Source organism: Chrysoperla carnea, chromosome 5 (assembly GCF_905475395.1).
Source record: "Chrysoperla carnea chromosome 5, inChrCarn1.1, whole genome shotgun sequence".
Classification (NCBI taxonomy): Eukaryota; Metazoa; Arthropoda; class Insecta; order Neuroptera; family Chrysopidae; genus Chrysoperla; species Chrysoperla carnea.
In genome coordinates this window covers 46762763-46788822 of record NC_058341.1, presented here as the reverse complement: position 1 = coordinate 46788822, position 26060 = coordinate 46762763, and the positions used below count along the sequence as shown (strand labels likewise).

Here is a 26060-nt window from a genome sequence, read left to right as displayed (position 1 = left end):
TTACAAGTGTCGATCAAGTTTAACAACCTTACTCCCTCCCCAAACCAACTCCCTCCTCATAAAAGAACATTAAAAATACACAAATATACTTGAAATTTTAGTACAAAAGTACACCACACATTCGCTCTATAATCGTTGTTATTATAACCATACACGAATGTTTCTCCAACCAACTGAGTCTAGAGTGTTGATGACGATATTAAAAGTTCTCTTCATATTAGACACAGATGAAGAGCTAATTTTAGTATGTTCTTTTACCAACAATATCGAAACACCAAGCACAAGCAAGCCATCACCAACCGTGACACGATAAAAAGCCATGTGAACATCAACATACATGATGATGACGATTATCATTGTGTGACAACATACAACATACTAGTTGTTGCCCGCGACCTCATACACAGCTTCGAAGTTCTTAGAATTTATGACACGAAAATAATTTTCTTTATACCTCCTATTCTGTACTCCTCTTCTGCACCATACAATACTGGAAGCAAAAAGAAGAGGATAAAGGTGTGAAAAGGTGCCAATAGTTTAACTTTGTCGTGTCTTTCATATTTCCATCAATAAAGTTTAAATTGTAAATATTTTATAGACAAATATAGGTAAAAGTAAAGTTATTATAAGATATCTTAAAAAGCACCCCACGCTTGTTTACGAGAAAATGCAACAAAAACGTGTTTTTTAGTTTTTTTTAACTATTATTTATTTTAGCTTTATAAGAGTTTATCATTATTTTTTCTTAAAAAATTCAGTATAAATATGGTGGGAGCGCAATTAAATGTATTTATTTTCAGATAATCCTGGAATCCTGATCAGGATAATTATACCTAAATGTAGTTATAGTTTAACGAATTAATGATTTTGTTCACTGCTGCTTTTCTTAGAATAAAACTTGCCTATGACTGCCATATTGACTGCTTGTTGTCATAAGTGATTTTCCCAATAACTGATCTACATATATTTAAAAATATATCGGATACAATTTTGTTTACTATACTACGGAACACAAAACACCTTGCTTAAAATGTTTACTCAATAAAATTTTTCAAGTCGGTGAATTATAAGTTGGAATTTAAGTATTGCCAAGCGCCTTAACCAACTGGGCTATACATGCTCTTACCACAATGTGTAAATTTTGTCAACAACGTATTTTATCTTTGTTTGTTTGTCAACATTAACTTATTATATTCATTTACTAAATCTTGTATACAAATTTTTAAACGTCCAAGTATTTCTTTTATAGCTGATGTTAATTTATTCTGATATGTGTGTTTTTTTTTCCATTTCTCTTTATATATCATTACCTCGACCAGATATGTCTTTACACTTTACACCATTAATCCATAAATAAACATCAATTATAATTGAAAGACTTTGGCGTTTAAAAATTTGTAAACAACATTTTGTAATTAAACATATATAACAAAACTGAAAGTTAAGTAATTTAGTCTTACTTTTATAAAATTTTGTGAAGAAACATAAAAATAACCATTTTGATACCTTAAAAGATGTTTGCCAGTGATTACCACACACGGCAAAAGCAAGCTACTGTTTTGTAATATTATATAGATATGTACATGGTAGCTCATTCTAACGGCAATAAGAGGAAGCTCTTTCCGACGACTGCTAATGGTAAAATCGATAACACTTCATTCTGTGTTTTATTCACTTTGTATCGTTGTGTGTTCCGTTTTATAACTCATACTTTCGTCTCGAAAGTATTTAATGTGCATACAACATACTCGCATGGATAAATAATGGATGATTTTTTGTGTGTGTTTACCCTTACTAGATATCGAAAGTATGTTACTAATATGAAATCGTTATAGAAATCATATCCTCACTCTCATTACTTCATTCTATAGTTTTATCGAAACTTACTGTATAAGGAAAACTGGACTAAAAAATAATTAAAATTTTACCTTGCCGAACAATTAAAAAATTTTCCAACTCGCTTTTCCAACTAGTCTTTGCGATGAAAATTTGATTAACAAAAGACACATAGGTATTAAAAAGAGACTTCGAAAACAATCTCTTAAATTTGCAGCCGTTAGCTGAAATGACATCCGAACACTATGCCTGGATCTCTAAGAAAAAATAAATTCATTTCTTCTTAAGGATGATAATGTTTTGGATCGGAGGCACGAGAACCAGAGCATTGACTTATAAAGATGTCGTTTTCATTTGTTTTATTTTAATTTGTTTACCATGATTTAATTCTTCTAACTTCTTTCAGACACGCATGTTAATTCTTTGCTTCATTACCTTATACTAAAGAGTCAGGTCTTGAAGCTACAAAAGGGAAATGGGCTTCTTTAAGATATTCTGGTAAATGAATATTATAAAATAACCCTGTAGAAAGTATTAAACAATACCTCCCCATGAACAAAACTCTGGTTATTTGCACTATTTTGTGCAATGAATCTATGGATAGAATACTGTGATGACGATAGGGCCCGAGTATGGATGATGTCTGTATGTATATGTGCATCGGGTTTTCCATTAAGAAGGATAGAACTAAAAACTTCAATTAAACAACTTGAGTATGACATATACATTTGTTTTTGAAAGAAAATTTAGGAGCCAGGTTTCACTCGGATTCGAGTATGTAAAAATACAAATTTTCGATTACTGAAATTCTTAGATTCATAGTTCGATGAGCGCATAGATTATTCACTGGAATTGTTTGTGAATACTTAAGGCAACTCCATCAAACGTCATGTTTTGTCAGCATTTACACGTCTAATTGTTTAATGAACCAAATGAAATAAAATTTCTGACTTTACGGTATCTAAAAGAGCGACTTAAATTGACGATTTAAGCGATATAGACATTTTAATAGCTAAAAACTTTTGCTTTTATCAAAAAAAATATAATAAATTGCATTCATTATTCAACGTGAAATAAAATAATTGTATTACACTACCCAACGAAGCTTCGACTGCTATTTGCGACTGATAACTAAATATAAAAATATATTTAAAAAATTTTAAGTAAAATTAAATTTAAAAGTTCCATTTTTAATGGAAAACCTTATATTAGTAATCTCTTTCCTCGCTTTCGCTACTATTTTCATCGTGGATATGTTGTTGTATGTCTGTGATAATAGTAACCACATTTTAAATGTGAAATGGACTTAAATGTTTGCTTGACCATATTTTCGTTATTACTTTTTTTATTTCGTTGTTGTTGGTATTATGCATCCACACAAACTAACCGGTTTTTCTATGTATCTACCTCAAAAGTTTCAGAATAATAAAAAATTTCCTAGTGTTTTCCTGATGATGATATTATATTTTCCATAGTTTTTCTTCTTTTTTCTGATAGTTTATTATTATTTGACTGCGGCTGTAAACAATTGAGCTTTTTTTTAATTCTATATCGATATTCTCACTCCCTTGTACAAATTAAAAGATGTATTGTTATAGCTAAAAATTTAGTGTTTAGTTTTTAACGGAAATATCTATTTTGAGCATTCTCTGATTTTATTTGGATTTGTTTCGGCGTAACCTCTATACTCATTCATATTAATACATCCCGCATAACTCTAAAACCATTAAACAAGCTGGAGAAATAATATATAAGTGATACAAAAATTTACTTTCTTTTTATTTATAAACAATTTTATTACAAATATGATATGCAAATTACATAATGAATAAAATCGAATTTTAATATTAATTCTCTAGTCTGTTTTTTCGTAAGCGGTATATTTTTAGACCGTGCGTCTATTTTTCGTCAGTAATAATAATAATAACCTCCAAATCTTTGACCTATATGCCTATAACAGAAGCCACCCTCAACATTTTTTGTTAATCTTTACTTATTAAACTGAATCCATTTATACAATTACATTTATGATGTGGGTGGAATCGATAACTTCGTTCTTACCCAAGCAACGACAATGTGATCAATTCTACCACAACATTATTTTATAATTGCTCACTTTGCCTCGATTCGAACCCACAACCTAAATCTAAGTTGACAAATGTTCTAACACCCTAGACCGCTCGTCCACTTAGTCTCTTTTACGTCAGTAGCCAGCACGATAAGCTTGAAAATGGGGGACAAATCATGGAATTTGAAAAAGCAATAAGGAAGACCTTGCGTGGACATAAAAATAGGCCAGAGAGATAATAAATAAGATTGTGTCTTTTCTTTTGTACAGCCTCGTACGTTACGGAATCAAAAATTTTGTATTTTCAGATTTCTTATATCAAATTTGACTATCCATAAAATCATTTGGATTAGACGTTGAGCGTACAAGTGAGTCATGTGGTGTACACAACCTATTTTGTAATACCTACATCTAACGGCAAAAACAAAGATTTTTTTTTTAATTTTTTGTATTTTAAAAAACTAATAACAAATTTTTAATACTTCGTTCCAGCGACTTTAAAAATAAAATAAAATAAGTAAACTATCGATAATTTTTCAATAAATCAATTTTAATCATAACTTTTATGAAAGCTGGGATCTTCAAACGAAACCATTTTCTAGTCCTTATAATAAATATTTACCTCAGTCAAATTAAGAACAAACCCTAAGTGCAAAAATGCCCTTGTGTATATAGGTACACAATACCTACTTCCTTAAGAAAGAAATATTCTCCCCATGCCAATTAATAGAAATAAATTCCCTTAAATATAAGCAATTACAGGTTTAAGTGTTGTTTTAAAAACTAGTACACTTGGAATATAAATATATTTATCAATAAATTCCATCATTATGGTTATTACACTTTAAAATTGAATAATTTTCTAATTTAAAATAGGTTATACGTAAGTAAAATTGAATAAGTGAATGTTTTTCTAAGATTTAAATCTGCATTTAATTTATATCTAGAATAAGTTCAATTTTATTGCTAAATCAAACGTATAAAATTTAATAAACCTATATTTTAATTAAAACTTTAAAATATTTTTAAATTTGATAATTTCTCAAATCTTCTGTAGGTTTTTTTTTTCAATTTTAAAGGATGCTCAAGATGTAAGTTTTACGACCGCAAGCTTCCGTAAAGTCTGTGGTTTCGTTTGAAAGGCAATTTAACGGAGAGTGTTATTAGCTATGTCTCAAGTGCAAGCTTAGGGCTCCGTACCCGAAAAAACTAAAAAATTGGCGATGATCTTCAAAATCGATTCAATTTGGAAAAGGCATGACATATAATTTTAACATATAAATAATTTCTATGGAAATGAATGGTCAAATAAACCTGGCTCAATTTATTTCGAAAAATAAAATGGTAAAATAATAAGGTAATTCAAAAAAATAATTCAAAAGAACAAAGTCAAATCAAATATTTCAATTTCAATTGAAATATTTCCAAAAATTTGTCCCAAAAAATTATAGCTCTCTAAGTATCCTTTTCATCTCATCTGACGACCTTGACCATCACTTTGATATTGATTTAAGAAGGAGTGTTATAAGTTTAAAGTGTTTATATGTGCGTCTGTGTGTTTCTCAGTGACATTGTAGCCCCTAAACGGTCGAACTGACTTGATTGGGAACATTTTATAGCTAAGTTTCCAAAAATCGGTTTACAAGGAATAAATCGCATTTGTTGGGGGTTTCTTAAATTTTGTAAATTTCACTTGGGTTCTATAGTGCCATCAATATCAATATTGTGTTAATATTATATAATATATATGATGAAGGGTGTTTCAATTAACAAAAACTTGCTGCATGTATACATAGGTCCAAAGAATCTCTTTCAATAATGAATACCGAAATTGTGCGTGAAATATAAGTATTATTGCTTTTGATTCGGTTAACATTAAAGAGGTTGAGTTAAAGATGATTGAAAGTTGGTTTTAGTGTTTTTGGTACAGAAAATATTCTTTAAGTTTCTTAGAGCGGAAAAATTTTTACGGCTAATTTTATGTATTTTGTCTGTGGCATTTATATAATACGCCAGACAAATAGCATAACGTGATGTGATGTTTTTGTAAGATTTTACTGGCGTATAAAAAAAAGATGAAAAAAGTTTCCATAAACTATATAAATCACGGGTTGATATTGCTTTGTTTACATTTTGTATGGGATTTTTCCATGTAAACAAAGATATCACTACTGCTCTTAGATCCAAATATAGTATTTTCTATTTTCTATGAGTGTTTAACACCGTTATTTTTTTTTTCACTAACAGAAAAATATACAAAAAAAAAACTAACGATAGTTGAACATAATATTTTACAAATAATATTCAAAAACAAGTGAAAACACACAATTGACTGAATTAATTGTTGAAACACCATGTATAGACAGTATTGATTAGACTTTCGCATTATTACACATACATACATGTACACATACATAACTGATATTCCCGTATAATATGTACTACACAATTTGTTCCTAAATTTCCGCCCTCACGGGTAATAAGTGATGTTTACGAAAAAATTGAAACAAAAGTTGTTAATTTTTTTATAAGGAACATTTTTTATATTTAAACTTTAGTTCTATGTAACTGTTTTCAAAATGGGTTCTACGGACCCAAGATTCAATTGACCTATGTTGCTCATTTACGAACTCGACCTCATTTTTTGCGTCCTAGGCCCGCTATAAAAATTTCAACTTGATATCTCTTTTCGTTTTTGTGTTATCTTGATGACAGACGGACAGACAGACGACAGACAAATGGACAACCGGATACGGACTAAATAGATGATTTTATGAACTCCTATACCAAAATTTTGTTTGTAGTATCAATATTTTTAAGCGTTTCAAACTTGGGACTAAACTTAGTATACCTTGATATATATTACACGTATACATGGTATAAAAACTTTATATATGTTATTTTTATACATACACTGTTGCAAAGAGAATGAAAAATTTAGAACATTGATTATGAATGAAAAATTTTAAACAAACAACTGTATAGCTCAGGCTGGATACATCACAACTCCTTCCTTCCTCCTTCGTGTACACACCGAGAGAGAGACTTATAACTTCCACATTTTGTACGTTGTTTATTTTTCAATTTAAATATATAAAAGTTTGAATCAATATTAAGTTTTTATTTATTCATCATCGCATATACATATATACCTTAATGCAAAACGGTAGTTGAGCTTTCTAGGTACCTAGAAAAATTGGAATGAACAATTTTTAAAAATAAAATAGGTTATTGTTTAAATATAAACATTACGGTATTATTTATTTATTGATAATATTCAAAGTTTTTATATTTCTATGAAATATTCAGATATAAATTTTTTTATTATTACTGACAATCATAACAATAAAACTGAAATATTTCGATTGAAAAACTAATTTAATTTATCAAATATAATCTCGCTTTGCATCGGATGTTAAATATTTGTGTTCCAAAAGGTTTTTTTTATCGAAATTTAGAAACATTTTCGTACAATATGGCCAACAACCACATCAACTAAACAAGCCTTTTTTTTTTAGAATTCTCTGAATTTATTTGGATACTAATTTTGTTTGAACTTTTTGTTCTTTAAGCAGCATAGTGAGAAGAAATATATGATTGAAAAGATAGATCGTGCTAATGCTAGAGACGCATCTACCACGTGCGAGTAGCTATTGGGAAAATCACATGGCAAAAAAAGAAGAACGCTTTGATGTTTTGGGAGTAGATTTTTTGAATAGGAAAAAGCAGATATGACAGGCCTTTGTCCTGATGTGGGTTTCAAGATCTGAAATGAAAATAAAATAGATTGATTAACTAGAAATATATAAGGTAATGTAATGACATTGTAATTGCGTTTCTATCGAATGTACATATATTCGATAGAAACGTAATTACAATGTCATTACAACTTATACCATAGGGTCCCTTGTGATACCGAAAATGGTTGTCCCATCCCCGGCCACTACTCCATGAACCGTTTGGAGCTGTTTAAGAACAGCAGGAGAGCTTTGAAGTCGGCGAACTTTAGGTCGGAGAGGTCGTCAAAGAGAGGCTGGCAGAAGTAAGTCCATGTCCTCATGGCAAGAGCTGGGCAGTGGCAGAGAAGATGAGACATTGTCTCCTCCTCCTCACCAGTGTGACAGCTTCTGCAGTAGTCGTGATACACTACCCAACCAGTGTCCTGTAATAGCCGTAACAACTTTGCGAACAGAGGCTCTTGGAAGTGTAGTAACACAAGTACGTTCCTCCCTTCCAAGATTGGCCCTTTTTCAGATATTCTCTTTGAGGAGCAACTTGCAGTTCGCAAATGGAACTCCCGTATATTTATTGAGACTTGTGTCCGGTAGCATTTCTAGGAAGCGTCGATTTCACAATTTCCTGGAATGTTCCTGTGTCCCGGTAACCATACCATGTTTTCATTAATCTGTTCCGCCAGCTCATTTAAGGACGTACGGTGAAAAATCAATTAAAATCAATTAAATAATTTTATCTATTTTTTCTTGCAAAAAAACTTTTGATATTTGTTTCTATGTTAGTCACAAGTTATGACGTCACCATGTGCTATTTTCCAATCTTTCTATTTGTACATTTGAAGTAAAAAAAAAATTGATTTCACACCATGTTTTACCTTGATAACGAACGTCGAATGAGGCAATACAAAAATTTTAGAACAAAGGCCTATTAACTTAGTTGAGTCAAAAAGTGTTACGAGATGCCTCACATTTTTATAGATAGAAACCATTTTTTACGCGAGATTTTTTTACTATGGTTTTGGTGGAAGGTATCTTACCTATTTTCTGCCTGGAGCAAGTTCTATTGTTGTTTTTTCATGAATTACATAAATTTTACTTTAAAAAAGATATATTTTTTTGAAATTAAAAATTAAAATTGGTTAAAAATGCTTATTCGCTTTCAGTGCAATACATACTTGAATGAAAATAAATAATTTGTTATCCACAACTTTGTTGTTTGAATTTTATGTAAATACATTTTGTTTTTGTTGATATTAAATTGGTACGATCACTTTACGTATAACAAACAATAATATATGGAAAATCTTATTCATTTTTAATGGGAAATAGTCTGCCCTATTTTGTTTAAAAAATTTTATGTAATATTGTTGTTTAGTTTATTTCAAAATATTAATCATTTATTTAAAAATGTTTATTTTTCATAATTGAAAAAGAACAAGTATTATTTGATTTTTATATTAAATAACATTCAATTCTTTTGTGGATTTTCCATCTGACTAAGTTGTAGCCACTAAAGCTACAGCATATGGCGGTATATGCTGTAGCTTTGTATTGGGTAACAAAATGTTAAAAGATGCATCTGAACATTTCCTTATAAATTACAGAAAAATTTTTAACATTTAATTTTTTTCATTATGTTATTTGTATTACACATCTGTTATAAAATTGCCTATATAACTCAAGTATATATTATCTCTCTAGCCTGATTTTAGTTAGCTACGAGCACCGCACTATGGAATTCCGTACGGATCGAGCTAGTCTTATTTATTATATTCATTATGCAATTTGTATATCACATCTATAATAATGCTGCCTATAAATAAAAAGAAAGTAAATTATCACTCATAAATTATTTCTCCAGCTTGTTTTATCACGGATACCGCACTGTTGTATTCCGCATAATTGAGCTACTCTAAAACAGTTATGCTAGCCTGTTTAAGTATCGTTTCATTGGATGAATTTATTTTGGTGAATGTATTTTTTATTAATTGATGATGTTAATTATCTCGTAAATTAGGTATCAGATCCAAATTTCGTAAAGAGCATTTTCTTGTTTTTTATCTTACTTATTAAAAAAGCGAAGAGGTCTGCAATCAATTATAGAACATTCAGTATATCACAAAGTCTTTAAGGAAATCTGTTACGAGTAAAGTGATTATACTCGGGTGTTAAAATTCAAATGTGATTTTGGCTATTAAAGTTCATTTAATAAGGATGTGAAGGCAACGAGTTAATACTCGTTAACAAGGCTGTATTTTTACAAATTTTTTATTAACTTGCAAAGATTGTATATATGTATGTATGTTTGTTTGGGCTAACTTTGTAACTGAGTTTTAAAGCAGTTATCCTCAATTGATTGAGCTGAAATTTGCATACATGTTTCGTTTGGATGTCATTCTAAATCTAATATGACGGACTAGTTATTTTTTATGCACTTCCATGGTATAGGTATCATTGAAAGAATTTGTTTTTTATCACAATCATTTTTAATATTAAATTAAATTATTAAATTAAGCGCCTCCAGCTGTGTACAAATAGTCATGACCTTATTACAAAAAAAGCTTGTCCTATCGTTCTGCTCTTTTAATAAAATGGTTCTGATTTCATAATTTTTTTTTGTCGTGGCTACAATTTAACAATTATTTAAGATATATTGTCTATTTACAAAAAAAAAAAAGTATTATTTTGCATTAAAAAGTTTTCCACTAAAAACACTAAATTAAAACATAAAGTCAACTAAGATAGAATATAAGGTAGCTAACTTACTTTGGTATAGAAGGTAATTTTAATACCTCTGTCATTCTACTAAAACTTCAATATAATAAGAAAGTTATTAAATATTAAAACTAAATAGTTAAAATTAAGTTCTAACTGCTACAACAATCTTACCAAATATATGACATTAATTGTTTTTATATTATATATTATATTATATTATACTACTTATTATGTACAAAGATATTATTATATAATTTTATGTGGTCTATTTATACTTGAAATATGTTATATAAAGGATGATGACTTATTAGGCGTATTTCAATTGAATTGAATCGTTCCAATGTTTAGTTTTTGTTTAAATATTTCATTGGAGACGAAAATCAATCAATCATGTATTTCACAATGAAAGTAAAATTATCGAAACAAAATCGCGAGTCAAAATCTTATAGGTCAGCTTTAATATTAAGCTTAACATTTTAAGCTTTTAGATCAATCTAGACAACGATGGGCCTAGCTCAGGCATCAAAGCCTATCGCCCTTTAATAACAAAGAAATGAAGAATTGAAAACGCATATACGTCGAACCCAGGTCTCTTGGCTTCATGTCAATTAACCAATTGGGTCATACATGTTCGAGAGACAATGTATAATTTTTCAACGAATCGTTTTATTTTTGTTTGTTTGTCAACATTAACTTGTCTATTAATTATTTATGCTTCTTTCATAAATTTTGTATACAAATTTTAAACATCAAAATCTTTCGATTATAGTTGATGCTTTTTATGATCCAATGGCGTAATATATAAACACAAACTGCCTGTCGAATTAATCTTAATTAAAGAGAATTTGCTTTAACAGAATCATATTTCAACGAGTAATAGTAATTTTGGAAAATACTTAATCAAAAGGGTGCTGTTAATAGAAGCAATGTCTTTCGTATCCTCTTTGTGTTTTTTTTTCATATTTTTTGCTATTGCGAGTTGCAAAGCTTGTTCTTCATTTTTATAAAAACGTTTCTTTCATGCAGAAATTATATGAATTAGGCTGTCATACATTTGAGTAACTGTACAAATGTCAATATCAACAGACTGTAATTTTTCCTATACTTATACAACATTAATTTTATATTTGTTAAAAAGCTTCCATGCGCGATCCTCTTTGTAACCTTGAACCTGTATGCACATTGCCTTAATGATAATTTGCCTCTGAAATACATGGCAGAATGTTTATGACAGTTTTGGAATAATACTAAAAGTTCTTGAATTGTCAAACTAGACATAAACTAAATACCTGAAGATTCAAATTTCATATTCAAATTATTCATTTATGCCAAGTTAACAAATTATTCCACAAAGCTGTGGTACTTACCGGTGCTACTAAGGCTTTATATTTTGTATTTTTATGACCATCCTTTATATAATTTCATATGATGTATTTATACTAGTTTAATAAATATAATATACATAGATACTACTATTTGTTACCCCCTTCATGAAACTTTTCACTTTGTGATATTAATAAAACAGAATTGTTGTTTTGTTTTCTATGTAATGTGGTTTTAATTCTTTTTTTTTATTCACTAACTCTAACGCTAAGTAATAAATAAATCGTGACTCCGAAATAAAATCTTGTACGATCACACCGAAAAAATAATTTTATTTACCGAAATATATAGAAACAAAACTTTCTTTGTTAATGGAGAGAAAGAATTTTCTTTAAATATATATCTTAAAGTAGTATTTAAGAATAATTTGTGTATAGGCCTATAACAATAAACCACAGTTTTACTACTTGTAGGTCTTCAAGGACCAAAGAATTTTCCTATATAATTCCTTCCCAATGGTTGACTGAGTATGTTAATAAATGGTTGATAAAATGGTTGGATGTTAATAAAAAATGGTTAAATGAGTATGATAAATTACAAATGATGCCGTTGCCATATGCAAAACATTGTTTTGAAATTCCTATATATATGTCCTATACTTTTTGTAAGTTCGGGATTCATTCAATGTAGCAAAAACGATGTTAGGAAAAATATTTTTTAACCCTCGACCTGAAAAAAGGGGTGACATAAGTTTAACCGCTATGTGTGTGTGACTGTCTGTATGTCTGACTGTCTGTCTGCCTGTGGCATCGTAGCGCCTAAACGGAAGAACCGATTTTCATTTTTTTGATTTTGTTTGAAAGGTAATTTAATGTAAAGTGTTTTTAGCTATGTTTCAAATGCAAGTTTAGGGTTCCGCACTCGAAAAATTTGTTGAGGGTTTTTTAAATTTTGTAAATTTCACTTGAAAGTAGGTACATAAAGATGCTTTGATAAGAAAAGAAAATTTTGTTATTTTATCTTGTTTTTGAAAACAAATTGTTTTGTTTAAAAGTCAAACTTTTGAACTACCTTTTATAACCTGTCACAATGCTTAATAGCTTTATAACCGCTTACTTGTACATTTACACACGAAGTACACAAGATGCTGGTTATTGTCCGAATAACCACGGAAAGTAATCCCTTATTGCGGTGAAAGGTTTTTGTTTTTAAGAAAATTATAAAATAGCAACGTTTTTTTATACCTTCGAAGAAAATTCAATTATTCTGCTTTCTTCTAAGAAGATACTTGAATATATATTGCAAAACCCTAAAATTTGACAAACTAAACAGGATTGCTATCGTTTGACACCCTCCAAATTGCTATTTTCAGTCTTTCGGAGGACTATGCTCTATAGATGATCTCCGCTTGGTGAATTTTCTAGCTACTAATCCTGTATAAACAAAATTTGTATTAGAAGCTGCATGGTATAATAGCTCCAACAGTGAAATGTGCGGGGAGGGGGCTTAAAATATTTAATAATTAATATGTTATATGTATCAAATTAATCTAATTAATAATTACGTCGCCAAATTTTTTTATTTAATGCATTTTTGTTCAAGTAAATATCACTTTATTTCAGTTAAATTTTTGCTGTATACTGAACCCTAGTAAATACATTATTTTTAAAGATATTTTTAATTATGCAACTTTTTAAAATATATAAATAAGATTATAAGATAAATAATTTTTAATTAATTATATTTATTATTTATTTTTATATATTCACAAAAAAAATATATATAGAGCATCAAAGTTTTCCTCGTTTTTCTTTCTTTTTTTTTTTATTATTTTATTAAGGAAAATTTCTTTTTCTTCGCGTTTTTTAAAGACATTTTAATTGCAAATTTTCGTCTCTTTTCTCGTCCAACGTACCATTTATTATTTAATTATTATTCATTTGAATAAATAACGATACAAAAACATGAAGGAAATGTTACATAATGACATTGAATTATTTTATTTTACTCCCTTGTTCAATGTAAAGAAACTATTTTTTTTCAGCAAACACCTATTTTTTTACACAATTTTTAATATTTTCGAGATCTGAACATGTAGGTACGTATAATGTATATGTAAATACGTATTTAGAAAAATCTTCTGTCAAATCGGATAGCTTTGTTAAATAATAATACTGGGGTTTAACCTCCGTTTATCTGATATAAGCTTTATTCCAGAGGCCACTCTCATCATTATTTGTTAATCTTTATTTGTTACTTTACATTAATTTTTACAATTACATTTATTATGTTGGTGGAATCGGCTACTTCGTTATTATCCAAGCGACGACAATGTCAATTCCACAGACCCCATTAATTATAACTTGAAAGACTAACGCCTTAGACCGCTCGGCCATTTATAGTTTTGTTGTTTTGTTGAAGCCAAATCTGGTTCTTTTTGGACTGAACAATAAATTTCTTAGATATCCACTGAAATTGGCTCGGAATACAGACTTTTAAGTCGTTATCCCAGTAACTAGTCGCGAAATTGTCAAAAGGTAATGATTTTTGGATTAAATGGGTCAAAATTACTTTTGTTACTAGAAAATCATTTTTATTGAAATTAAAGACAAAAAAATTTTTCGATTATTTTACAATTTTTTAAGGGGTTAAGAAAATAATAAGCGATAAGAATAATAATATAAATATTTGTTTCTGAATTCTACGAAACTTGGCATATAGCTTCAATTTTATCCAAAAAGAATAAAAATCGGATTCATTTAACGATAGCGTCAGGAGTTTTTGAGATATCGCCTTGAATCCTATATGAAAAAATATTTTGTTTCGATTGAATTCTATAAGCGTCTAAAAACTAGAGTTGCTGTTTCAAAAACACCAGGATTTCGCTTCCCAGTTTAGGAATTTATTGTGTGGGTCCGATTTTCGAAATCGAAATTTTCATATGTTTATGTTTCATGGTTAGATAGTTTGGTCAAAGCATTAACACCAATTTGGAGAAGTGTGTGTTTGTGCTTTTTTATAACTATTTATTATGCTGGGAAGTTATTCGTGTGGACCTCAAAGGTCGTACCAGATCTTACCCACGGCTTGTTGATTTTGCGATTGAACCACATATTTATGAGGCAGCAATTTTCGTTTTTTAACAATTTTCTTAAATTCGATGAAGCTTGTAGTGAATATGATGTTATTAATCGTGTTTATTTACGGATTGGGTATGTGGTTTTTAAGACAACGCCTTAAAACTTTAAGATATCTCGAAAAATGATCGAATTGTCAAATTAGATTTGTAATAGAAATATGTTTTTATTTTATTTATTTTTTTTTGTTCAAAATTGAGTTAGTTTTAACTTTTTAACATGTGTACAGGGAAGTGAAGTGTTATCTATATCAGATTTTTTTAAAGAAAAATCACATAGGGGTACAAAGACGAAAACAAAGATACATAGAATTAGTTACTGCACGAAGCCTTACAAAGTTTTCTTTTTTTGCGTATAAAAAAATGATGATGGTAATTTTAAGAGATAATTATGTTTTATTTACTGTAAATTATCCACCTATTAAAATATAATTACTATTATCTTAATTTTAAATGAAAATTAATTTTACGTTATTTTAATTTTCTCTTTTTTTTTCTTTTTTTTTTAAAGAATTATATTAATTTTTTTAAATTTGCATATTCGAATCTGAAGTTAATATTTACCATCTGAATGCAGAATGATCCATTAAACACTCAAATTTACGATTTTTTTACGCGAGAATTAGCCCGTATTTGTGAAATGCGCATAAGTTTAACTCAAACAGACCAGGAAGATAAAAGTCTAAGAAAAAAAGCAGGTTATACAACTACATCGCTGAATAAAGGTTTTTTAAACTGCAGATTATTGTCATAAGTTTTCTTAAGGATTACATAATTTCTAAACCTTATTTCAAAAGCGGTTAGAAAAAAAATTTTTAATTAAGGTTGTTGTCTTGCTATAGGCATATCGACAGAAAATTCTAAATTTATGTATACTTGTTACGAATATAATAATACATCAACCAAAAAAATTTGAAGTCGATTAACCGTCTCTAACTCGAGTTAAATACAATTAAAGTTCGGATAATTAACATAGAGAGCATAGGAAAGGTTGCGTTTTGTTGTGTTTTTAACAAGGTTTTTAATTCTAGAAAAAAAGTAGATTTAAGATATTTTTAAAAAATTAACTGAACATTCATGAAGACGTGATAAATGGACAGTTGAGTTGAAAGCATATTAAAATTATTACTTATTTGAGTGTGCTAAGCATATCTATACGTACATACCACTGCTGTATGATGTAGTACACTATTTTTATAATATTGTACAAAGACAACCACCTTAAATTCAGAAATATAATCAAAGATTTACAAAGAAACAAAATAAAACTATGAAAGAAATTAATTTATTGATTTGAAATTGAAAAGTATTTTTCAATATTGTTTGTTGTGTAAAAGAACTACATATTTGTATCATTTTTTTTATAATCTCAGTAAATTACCATCCTTATATAAATAAAAAATTATATAGCATATTATACAAAGCAAATCTATATACAAATTTATTTATTTAATTTAAAATATTTATATACAAGATTGGTTGAGTTTCAATCGTAGATTCTGATTCTGTTCATATATCGATTCTAGTGGTTTGCATTTGTACAATACATTTCAAAATTTATGTTTCAAAGATACACAAATAATTTTTCATCTTCAAATAACTTAATTTCTGTACGAATTTTTGAGATAAGTATCATTTAGCACAACTTAAAAGTTAACGACTGTGCTTGGGATATTAGAAAATGAGATGTCTAAATTTAATTTTCGTTTTAATCAAAATAATAACTAAGATAAAAACAGTTTTCTAGGGTCTTCTCGAGTCGAAATAAGTATCGATATCAGGTGAATTTATATTTTACGCGAAAAGTCTATCACAGTCGGTTAATAACAGTCTTCACAATACTTTTCATGGGCATGACAATCGATACGATATTTTCAAAAAGTGTTGCCACTTTTTTATTTTCTTCCGTATTAATTCTCAATCCCTATGATTAATTCTTACTTAGTTTAGAAAATCTCTGAACAACTTTTTACACGATAACAAATTGTTTGTGGATATCACTATGTCAGTATTGATGTGAACGCCATACTGCATCGGTTTGAACGCCATATGGTATCCTGTATTGATGGGATTGGAACAATAGCAATAGTTTTGGCGGAATAGTCTATAAAGTATGGGCGTCAGGCCCATTCTGGTTGGCGATGCCACAATTCTGATTGGCGATCATTGATACTATGGTATCTGTTTCTATAACATACCAGCATTGTAAAAAAATTTCTGACCGTGTACAAATAAAAATTTTGGAAAAAGTGAATTAGCTTCCCGTGCACGTATTTACGTTCAAATTAATGTCCTTTTATTTAGAAAACGTTAAATTACGTAAAAATACTTAGATGCCGGCTTCTCCCGAAAAAAATAAAGCAAAATAATTCAATATCAGCAAAATAAAAAAAATTATTTTAATTCTAAGTATATTTTGCAGCATATTTTTAAACAGCTAATCGCTGCTTGTCAGTCATTTTATTTAAGCAAACATAGAATGTTTGTTCTTTTTTATACCGCATAATAATATTCTGAATAAAAACTCGGCGCATTATAAATGCCAGAACTTATGCTACATATATGCATGCATACATGAATGAATTGTTATTGTATTGGATCACAGTGGGATATTTTCTGTACGCTGTTGGGGGGTTGCCTAGTTATGTTGTTGTTGTATAACATAAAGGAGAAACAGTGCAACATCAAGCTCCATGCTTATTCAAACAGCTTGTACAATTTAATTTAAAAAACTTGAATAATCTGAATGAAGTTAATGACTTTCTGTGCTAATAAAATTTTTAAATAAGGGCGGTAAAACTATTTTTGGTCAAGAGAACGTAAACTATCTTACATGCTCAAGTAGCTCTATAAACTACTCAAGCTACTAAGAAAATTAGGGTAACAAAAAGCAATTATCTATTTACGCATTAGTGTACTCTGAATTGAGCGAAATAAATTGATTTCTTCTTCGATTTAAAGGCATGGTTCTTATGCTGCGACTGAAGCAAGCCTCTGACACTGAGCGACTGACGCTGTAAACTTCTACTATGAAATCTAATGCAAGGGTTGTATTAGATGCGTCAATGCGTGTGTTGCGGCTGCATCTGGTAGGAGCCGTGCGGCAATACTGTGAGCAGTTCTGACCACAAAAAATGATATATACAACAATTTTTTTAAACAACACAAAAACAATTTATTAAATAGTTTAAAAAAATGAATTCCAAAGAAGTATTTTCAAGTGTTCATAACGCAAAAGTTTTAGAGGTGATAGGGATATCTGTGTGACGAATCTGTTCCAATATCATCTTTTGTACGATGCAAAACATAATTAAACTGAGCTACCTTTTCCCGAAATAAACTGAGAAAATTCCCGGAATTTTTTGGCATCCTGCAGTAAATGCTGATTGATAAGTTTTGCAAAGAAACCTCCATCTTTCCTTGTTTTATGGACTTCAGTATGAATTTCCTAGTGTGGACTTCAGCCTTATCCTCAAGCTTCATTTATTTCAATATAATTTCTTCTGCTTGAAGCAATAATAGGTGTTATAGAATATCACGGTCACTCAGCTTACTTCAGTTTAATTAACTTCACTTTGAAGAGCCGCACACAGCTGACGGTTCAGAAGAAATAGCCCAGTGCGCGTCAGACGCTTGAATCAGCCGCAGCATAGGAATCATAACTTAAAGTAGCCTTTTTTAATAAAACCTCTTACTACCAAGAGAAACGACTCATTGTTTGGGTATCCTTCTTTTTAAAACTCCACAAAATGAACTCATCGCAAGTCAACGAGATGCACTACCAAAAGTTAAATACCGAATTTTATTTAAGGAAGTTCGTCAGTCAATTCGTCCCTTTCCTCTACCTCTTGGCCCCTAAAAGCTCTTTCAGATATCTTCCACATTTTACAGCAGAGTATCAATCAAGAGGCACTAGTTTTCAGGGAACCAACATTGCTGATCCCATTAAGAGCCTGTTTACATTTAGGTGAACTGATTTTATTGATCAGAGCTGTTCAAATATCTATATGTATACCTCCATGTATTTTTTCACACTGACATTACATAACCATGTGTACAACATCGAGTTATACATATTATATAGAAATCGCATAGTATTACTACTGCCATAACCTCACAATACCGTGTAATAGTAACAGCTATGGGACCCAGGTGCCTCTCACATCAGTGGTGGTATAGCAATATAACACAGTGGTGTAATCATAGTCATTAATCTAGATTGCCTACAAATAATAAATTTAAAGTAGCGAGACATACACAAATATTTCTCTATATGTGTATTATTTTACCTGTATGCCTTGTAACGCAAGCTCCCATAACAGTATCAAATACGTCCTAAAACACTCACAAATGAAACCTTGCAAATATCAGTCCAACGTTTTAGTCATAAGATAATACATTGAAAGAAATGACTTTATTCGGCGATTTAATTTAAGGCCTGCGTTAGGTTGCAAAACGGTAATATTATAATATAATATTATAAACAGTTATAGAGAATTGAAAATAAATTGGCAGTACATGGTCGGTGTGGTGCTGAAGTCATGTGAGTGCGACCCCTGTAGTTCACACGAATAACTTCCCAGAGTGTGAAAAAGCATTAAAAAAAAGATCTTGTTAGCCTTCATAGATTATTCTTCGAACATGTACTGCAGCTTATGCTGGAACGATCATTATGTCCATAGATAAATGAAGTGTTTTTTTTATTCACTTTTCAGATTCTGTTCATTCAGTTTTTTCCAGTTTTTTTATTACCATTAAATAACGGCTAAACTCATTCTGCTGAAAACTCTTTCAGTTCTTAAATACGCGATTAAAAGTCAAATAAGCCCAGACACGTGTTAATGTCATAACTGGTTCACGAGATAATCGAGGCGAAAGAATCTGAAGAAACATACGCGCATGCGTACGCACATATAGACATCACATTTGATTCGTTTGATTTGGATATTGCGGCCTTGAAACCGCGGAAATATGAAATACTGCAGATTTTTAAAATCGGTCCCATTACATTAACTTCCTCTGGGAAGTTAAAAATATACTCGCATCAGAACTCGAATCCAGACCTCTTGTTTCATGCCATGAATGTCCGGGTTCGAGTCCTGGTGCGATTGTATTTTTTTCAGTTATCTTTAATTAAGATTACTTGGAAAGTTATTTGTCTTTGCGTTTAGAATTGCTTACAAGCTTGTGATCAAAACATACATAATAAATAATAAACAGTTTTTGAAACTTCAGAGTTTTAAAATTAATAAAATATCTACGTAAAGGAAAATTTTCTGTTTATACGATCTCTTCAAAGATAACGAAAATTACATTAATAATGATTCTTTCTCCTCCAATTCACATATCGTTTTAGAAATAATTTTCGTAGAAATTATTTATGAAATATCTTTTCCTAGAATAGTTTTTTTTAAAAGAACGGTTTAATGTTAGAAGAGGAACAAAATTTTGCAGAATTTGAGAACGTGTATCTACCATAATATTCAAATGAGAAAAGTTCGCGTCGAGTGTCATATGGTATTCCAGCAAGCAATTTTTAAAACTCTTATTTATAAAATAATATGACGTACTTGTTCCTGTAATGGAAACTGAAAATATATATTTTCTCTCCCTTGGCGAGCTAACTCGCTACTTATTTACAGTTACAAGATGAAGAGAAAGATAGACATACTGAAAGTGAATGATTTTTCTTTTACTGTGTATATATTTTTTTCATGTATATTTTATTTAATAAATTATACGGTATTTTGAAAGTCGTATTATTATTTAAATAATCATAATAATGAATTATTATGGTTATGGGAAATTTTTATTAAATTATTATACACAAACTTATTACCCGACTGTCAAGGAGTGGTTTATTAAAACTATTAGAAAACTTTATCATAAAGATATATCATAAAGATTTTTTTAGTTTTCAAAACTAAAAATCTCGATATTAATGGTTTGATATCTACCCATAAATATATTACCTACGTATATAACCACTGATTTTCGATTTACAAAAGTTTTAAGTCTTATACTTGTGAGTGTCCGTCCTGTCGATGCTGAACTAAGCAAATAAAAGCGCAACATTTCTTTGGTTAAAAAAGACAACTTTTAAACAATAACATATACAAATTTATTGTAATAAATTTCGATTTTTGTCTCAATTTCCTAGATCAGTTTTTTGTATTTTATAAATACGTATTTCGACTACCTAGTAGTTATCATCAGTATGAATTAGCTAGTAGTAATTACTCTTATTATGTATGTTACTCGTTGCAAATATGTGCAGTCCGACACCAAATTATTCCCATTTATTATCTTCTTATTGTACTTTTACTGTCGGCTCATTTAAAAATCACTCCTATCTTAAGAAAGAATTTTACGATCATATAATTCATATAATATTGAAGAGATAAAGCCAGAGCAAGAGCATTAATATATCTGTTTCCACAACAAAAGAAAGCTACGAACGATACGATGTTAAAAACATTGAGCTTTTTTCTAATAATCCTGAACCAACGATTTCTTCGATAAAAATTTCATATAAAAGGATTTCGGACCAAATAAATTTTTCAAATGCATTTCTTTCCTTTTAAAATGATGCCTATTTACGAAAAGAATTGTGTAACATTTTTTGGATGGATCGAGATCATCCTCGAAATGCTACAAATTTGCCTGTTGTCAAATTATCAACATGAAAATGGTAGACGAAAGCAGATATCGAAAAATTTTATACTAATATTTCGTCTAGATTCATAAAGATATACTAAAATTCATCATCAAAGTTGAAAATAAGATAAAAATAATGTCAACCCTAAATCTACCCTGCTCGCACATTCCTTGTATGGATAGAGACTCTTGGTTTTTATAATAATATGTTTACTTTCTATAAAAACGTTTTCTTTTTAATTTGTTTTTATTCGTTCCAAATGAAAATTATCAAAAACTTTCAAAATATATCGTTTTTGAGATTTCTCCATAAGAGCAATGTATTTTATACCGATTTTCAATTATATTTTTCTTAAAAATTGGCACGGATACCTAAGCTGAAATTTGAACCAAGTATTGGTTGAGTAAAAGTCTACCTATAAAAATTTTGAGCCTTTAAATCAGTTATTGTTGCATAGCTCATATATCCTGAAGTTGTTTCAAAATTCGTGAAAACATGGCCTAAAAATAAATGAAAAATTGAGATTTTTTATTAAAATTTTTAATTAGAAATAGTTTATCAAAACTAAAAAATTTTACAATAATAATATTTCTTAATGTTGTTAAGATAAACTGTATTAAGTAAGGAGTATTTTGTTGGAGAAAATGAATGCGAATGAAGACAAGACAAGAAACATTCAATGGTACATTATTATATAACTTAAATATACATATATAATCTGTGTTACCACTTACAAATGTTCTTGGCAAAGCAACTTAATTTATAGGATAAATCCCGGCGACATATTTCCTCTTAATAATATTCTATAGCTTCTTTTATCGTACACAATTATATTGCTGTCTTTATCTCACTTATATTATACATTTTATTATAGACTTTTGTTATATTAATGTTAAGAGTGGTTCATGTTACTTAAAAAATAAAAGCTTTTAAAGAGTTGAAGAAAGTCTGTGAGTCTAAAATAAAAAAACCGATTTTCGTTTGTTAAATAAGAAATAAGGTTTCGCATTATTTCAACCAGTTCCATATAGTACTATGAAACTATAAAAATTTAACTCATAAAAGTTCTTGTTTAAATCGATTTTATCGATAAATTTCAGGAATTTTTTAGAATTCCTTTCATGTACGAAATATCTTAAATTTAATAATTATTTTTTATAAACCTTATCAAGTAATATTTTCTTTTCTTTTATGTTACAGCTGCTGTAATGGGTAGTTCGTCTGGTGGATGTGAATTCCCACCTGAATGGGCTGGTCTATGGTTTCAATCTGGGGCTCAATCGAAAATAAGAATAAATTCAACCTTCATTACAACAAAAGGACAATGTATTGAAAAGGATAAAGATAAATTTTTAATTCATGATATGTAAGTACATTGTTTAGACATGTAGTTTAAAATCAAGATCCTTTGCATTGTTTCAATTTTTTCAAATTTTATTTCCCTAAAAGAAGTCCGATTTATAAAAATGGCGGAAGAGCATATCAATTAGTTCCATTTTTAGAACCCAGGTTATTTTGGGTTTGAAAATTCAGACCAATTGGCCACGAAATGGTCATAATTGGTCAGGAATTATAAACAAATGATCATCAATACTGTCATTTCTATTAAGAGTTTAAAATTTCAAGGCCATCTAGAATATTTTAGCGGATCAAATTAATTATACAAAATTGGTTCAAAGTGATTTCAATGGATCAGGAAAACGTTACAAATTGGTCAATAGATTTTAGTAATTGGTCGCCAGGTGTGGGTAATTGGTTAGACAAAATGGTGATCGACCACGAAATTTTAAACTCCTAATAAAATGGCAGTATTGCTGACCAATTTGTAATAATAACTGACCAATTAACATTTCGTTACCAAATGAGCTGACTTTTTCAGACCCCAAATATCGCAACTGGGGGTGCTTAAATAATGAAACTATAAAAATACTTCTTTAATAATTATTGCCTTTAAAAAGTAATCAAAATTGTCCTTTACAATCAGGCGCAAATATAATTGGGCGCAATTACAACATTTAGCAAATAAATGTTTTGGACAAAATTAAAAGAAAAACAAAGCAAATATCAATTTATTTTATAGTAAACGTTCTTCGATAACTAAATCGATATTCACTTATTAAGTGTTAAACTTTCAGTTTTCCTCCGTCAGAAGCCTACTAACCAAAAGACAATTTCTCTGATTTATCACATTATCCCAAATAATTTGACGTCTCATGTAAACTTTCTCACTTTTTAAAATTTGTTTTTTTTTTTTTTTTTGTCTTTTCAGAGTCGATGATTGTTATCGATGCATTGTTATCAATTTACAACATCCAAGTGTCCTACAATATAAAGAAAGTAAGTTTTACTCTTCTTTTAATAATGCAGAAAAATTCAATTTTTATAGCAAATCATATTTTTTGTAGCATATTGTGGAACAAAAGGATCCTTACAAGAAATATGTTATGGTATAACAGGAGATGCTCCATTATATTCAATGTTCCGTTCTGAACCCAAAGCCGAACCTGAAGAATGTCCCTTCAAAGGTGCACCTTTTACTTTCACATATAATCGTGGGCAGGGTGATTGTGCAAATCCACCCTCACGTGCTGAAAGTTGTACCGATGATTCTCGACTTATATTGAAGTACCAAGCGTGTCCTGATGTTCGTGCTGCGGAAAGTACTGGTAAGTTTTACTCTAGATTTTTTTGCTTACATATACTCAGTGTTATGGATATGATTTTCGTCGAACTAGGTTAGATCTACACCAAATATCTTGCCTAAAAATTGCAAGAATACTCTTAGTAGAAAAGTATTTTAAAATTTTACCTCTGATCTAGTCTACTTTTTTGAAGCTTATTTGGGGTGGATCATTATGAAATAAACACGAACTTTGATATACCCCTTTTTGATATACTCTATGGTTCTATCTCAATCCTTCAAAGATCAATTTTTGGTTAGAACACCGCTCAAATATTTTAATAGTACTTAAAAATATTCAAAATCGATTATTAAAATTATTTTATCTTTCAATTTCCCACCCAGTACAGGAAGTTGTGGTAATGGGTTGCGATTTTTGAAATCGAAATTTTCAACGTATTTTTCGTTTCATGATCAGGACAAGGCATTAACTCCAATTTGGAGAAGCATGTGTGTGTGTGTGTGTGTGTTGTGGGGGGGGGGCGTACGTACGTACGTTCGTGATCATTTTTCGTTGAGCTGTCGATCGAATTTACGGCAATATGATTTGAAAATAATTTCGTAACATTCGGTCCGGTCATTTCGAGTCGGTCGAGTTTTAGGAAGTTATTTCTGTGGAGCTCAAGAGTCACACCATACCCACTCCTCGGTTTGTTTTTTTTTTTATGTAACTCAGTAAAAATAAAAATAATAGCACTGTACAGAACACTTCTGTTGGAGTCTGTAGACATTTTAAACTAGTTTAATTAATAGATTATATCTGAAGTATATTGAAAGAGCATTCTATAAATAAAATAAACCAATCAATTTTTTTATAACAAAATTAAATTTTAAAACATCGAAGTCAAGTGTGGATATTTAAAAAAAAAATTGACAACATCAGCTAAAAATGTCGATATTCTGACTTTCGAACAGAGTGAGGAGTGATTAAATCTTGTACAATTTCTTCGCAATATGTCAAGTGAGGTGATTATCGTCCCTTGTATCTTGTGATAGGCACTTTATTTTTGTTGTTAAAGTGATGTTAATGTGAAAATGAATTTGAACATTTACATTATCATGAATATTATTTTCTTAAATGTTCAATGTGTGATATTAAATGTTCAAACGACAAAAATATAAGACAAATGAAATTTGGTAAAATATTTTTTAGAATATTATATCATGAAAATCAATCTCAAACCGCTTCGTACTTTTAAAAGAGTTTATATGTTCATTATTCAGTGCAGAAAATTTTTTGAATCTTCATTTTTTTGAAACGAATTTTTCGTGTCAAAATTTAATTTCTTAGACTTTCTATGGTGAAATTTCTATGATTCTTTTTGTGTTCCGTTTGGATCGATAAAGTCAAGTTTGTTAATAGATAGAAATAAAGTAATAACTGTGACCCGAGCATACAGGCATTATAAGAATAGAGTTTCATGAGTGAAAGTGTCCGCAGGTAAGAGAGAGAACGCTGCCGAGCTTCCGTGTCTCTACGTGCTTCACCAAAAAGGAAATGATACTTTCTCTCTCTTTTCTGCTGACACTCTCACTCTCGCGCACTCTATTCTAATATTTCTAAGGACTCGCTTGTTGAATTTTTGGAAGTCGACTCTTTCAATTTTAGTTTGAAAAATGAATTGCAATACTTGCAAAAACTACAACGCTTCAAAAAATACACTTAGATACTTCTTTTTTTCTTTGTGAAACTTTATTTTCGTGTAGCATTGATTCATTAACGGGTAATTTTTATCTTTTTGATGATAATGATATTTAAAAAGAAATCAATAAATTCAAAATATATGTTGATAAAACCCATTTAATGTGTTTATTTATGGTGAAAAAATTCATAGAATACCAACATAGGCATAAAAAAATTGCTTTTTTTTAGTTTTATTATGGTGTATAAAAATTTTTATGGCAGC

The 26060-nt window shown here is 29.5% G+C and overlaps 1 protein-coding gene across 1 annotated transcript in view; it reads left to right on the top strand.

The window, feature by feature from the left end:
- LOC123300903 overlaps positions 1 to 26060 on the top strand; it is an 876857-nt gene that overhangs the window by 814047 nt on the left and 36750 nt on the right. Inside the window, exons 2-4 of the mRNA XM_044883570.1 lie at positions 22674 to 22839; positions 23743 to 23810; positions 23879 to 24139. Of these exons, the coding sequence (XP_044739505.1) occupies positions 22674 to 22839; positions 23743 to 23810; positions 23879 to 24139 (495 nt within the window). The remainder of the gene's footprint in view (positions 1 to 22673; positions 22840 to 23742; positions 23811 to 23878; positions 24140 to 26060) is intronic.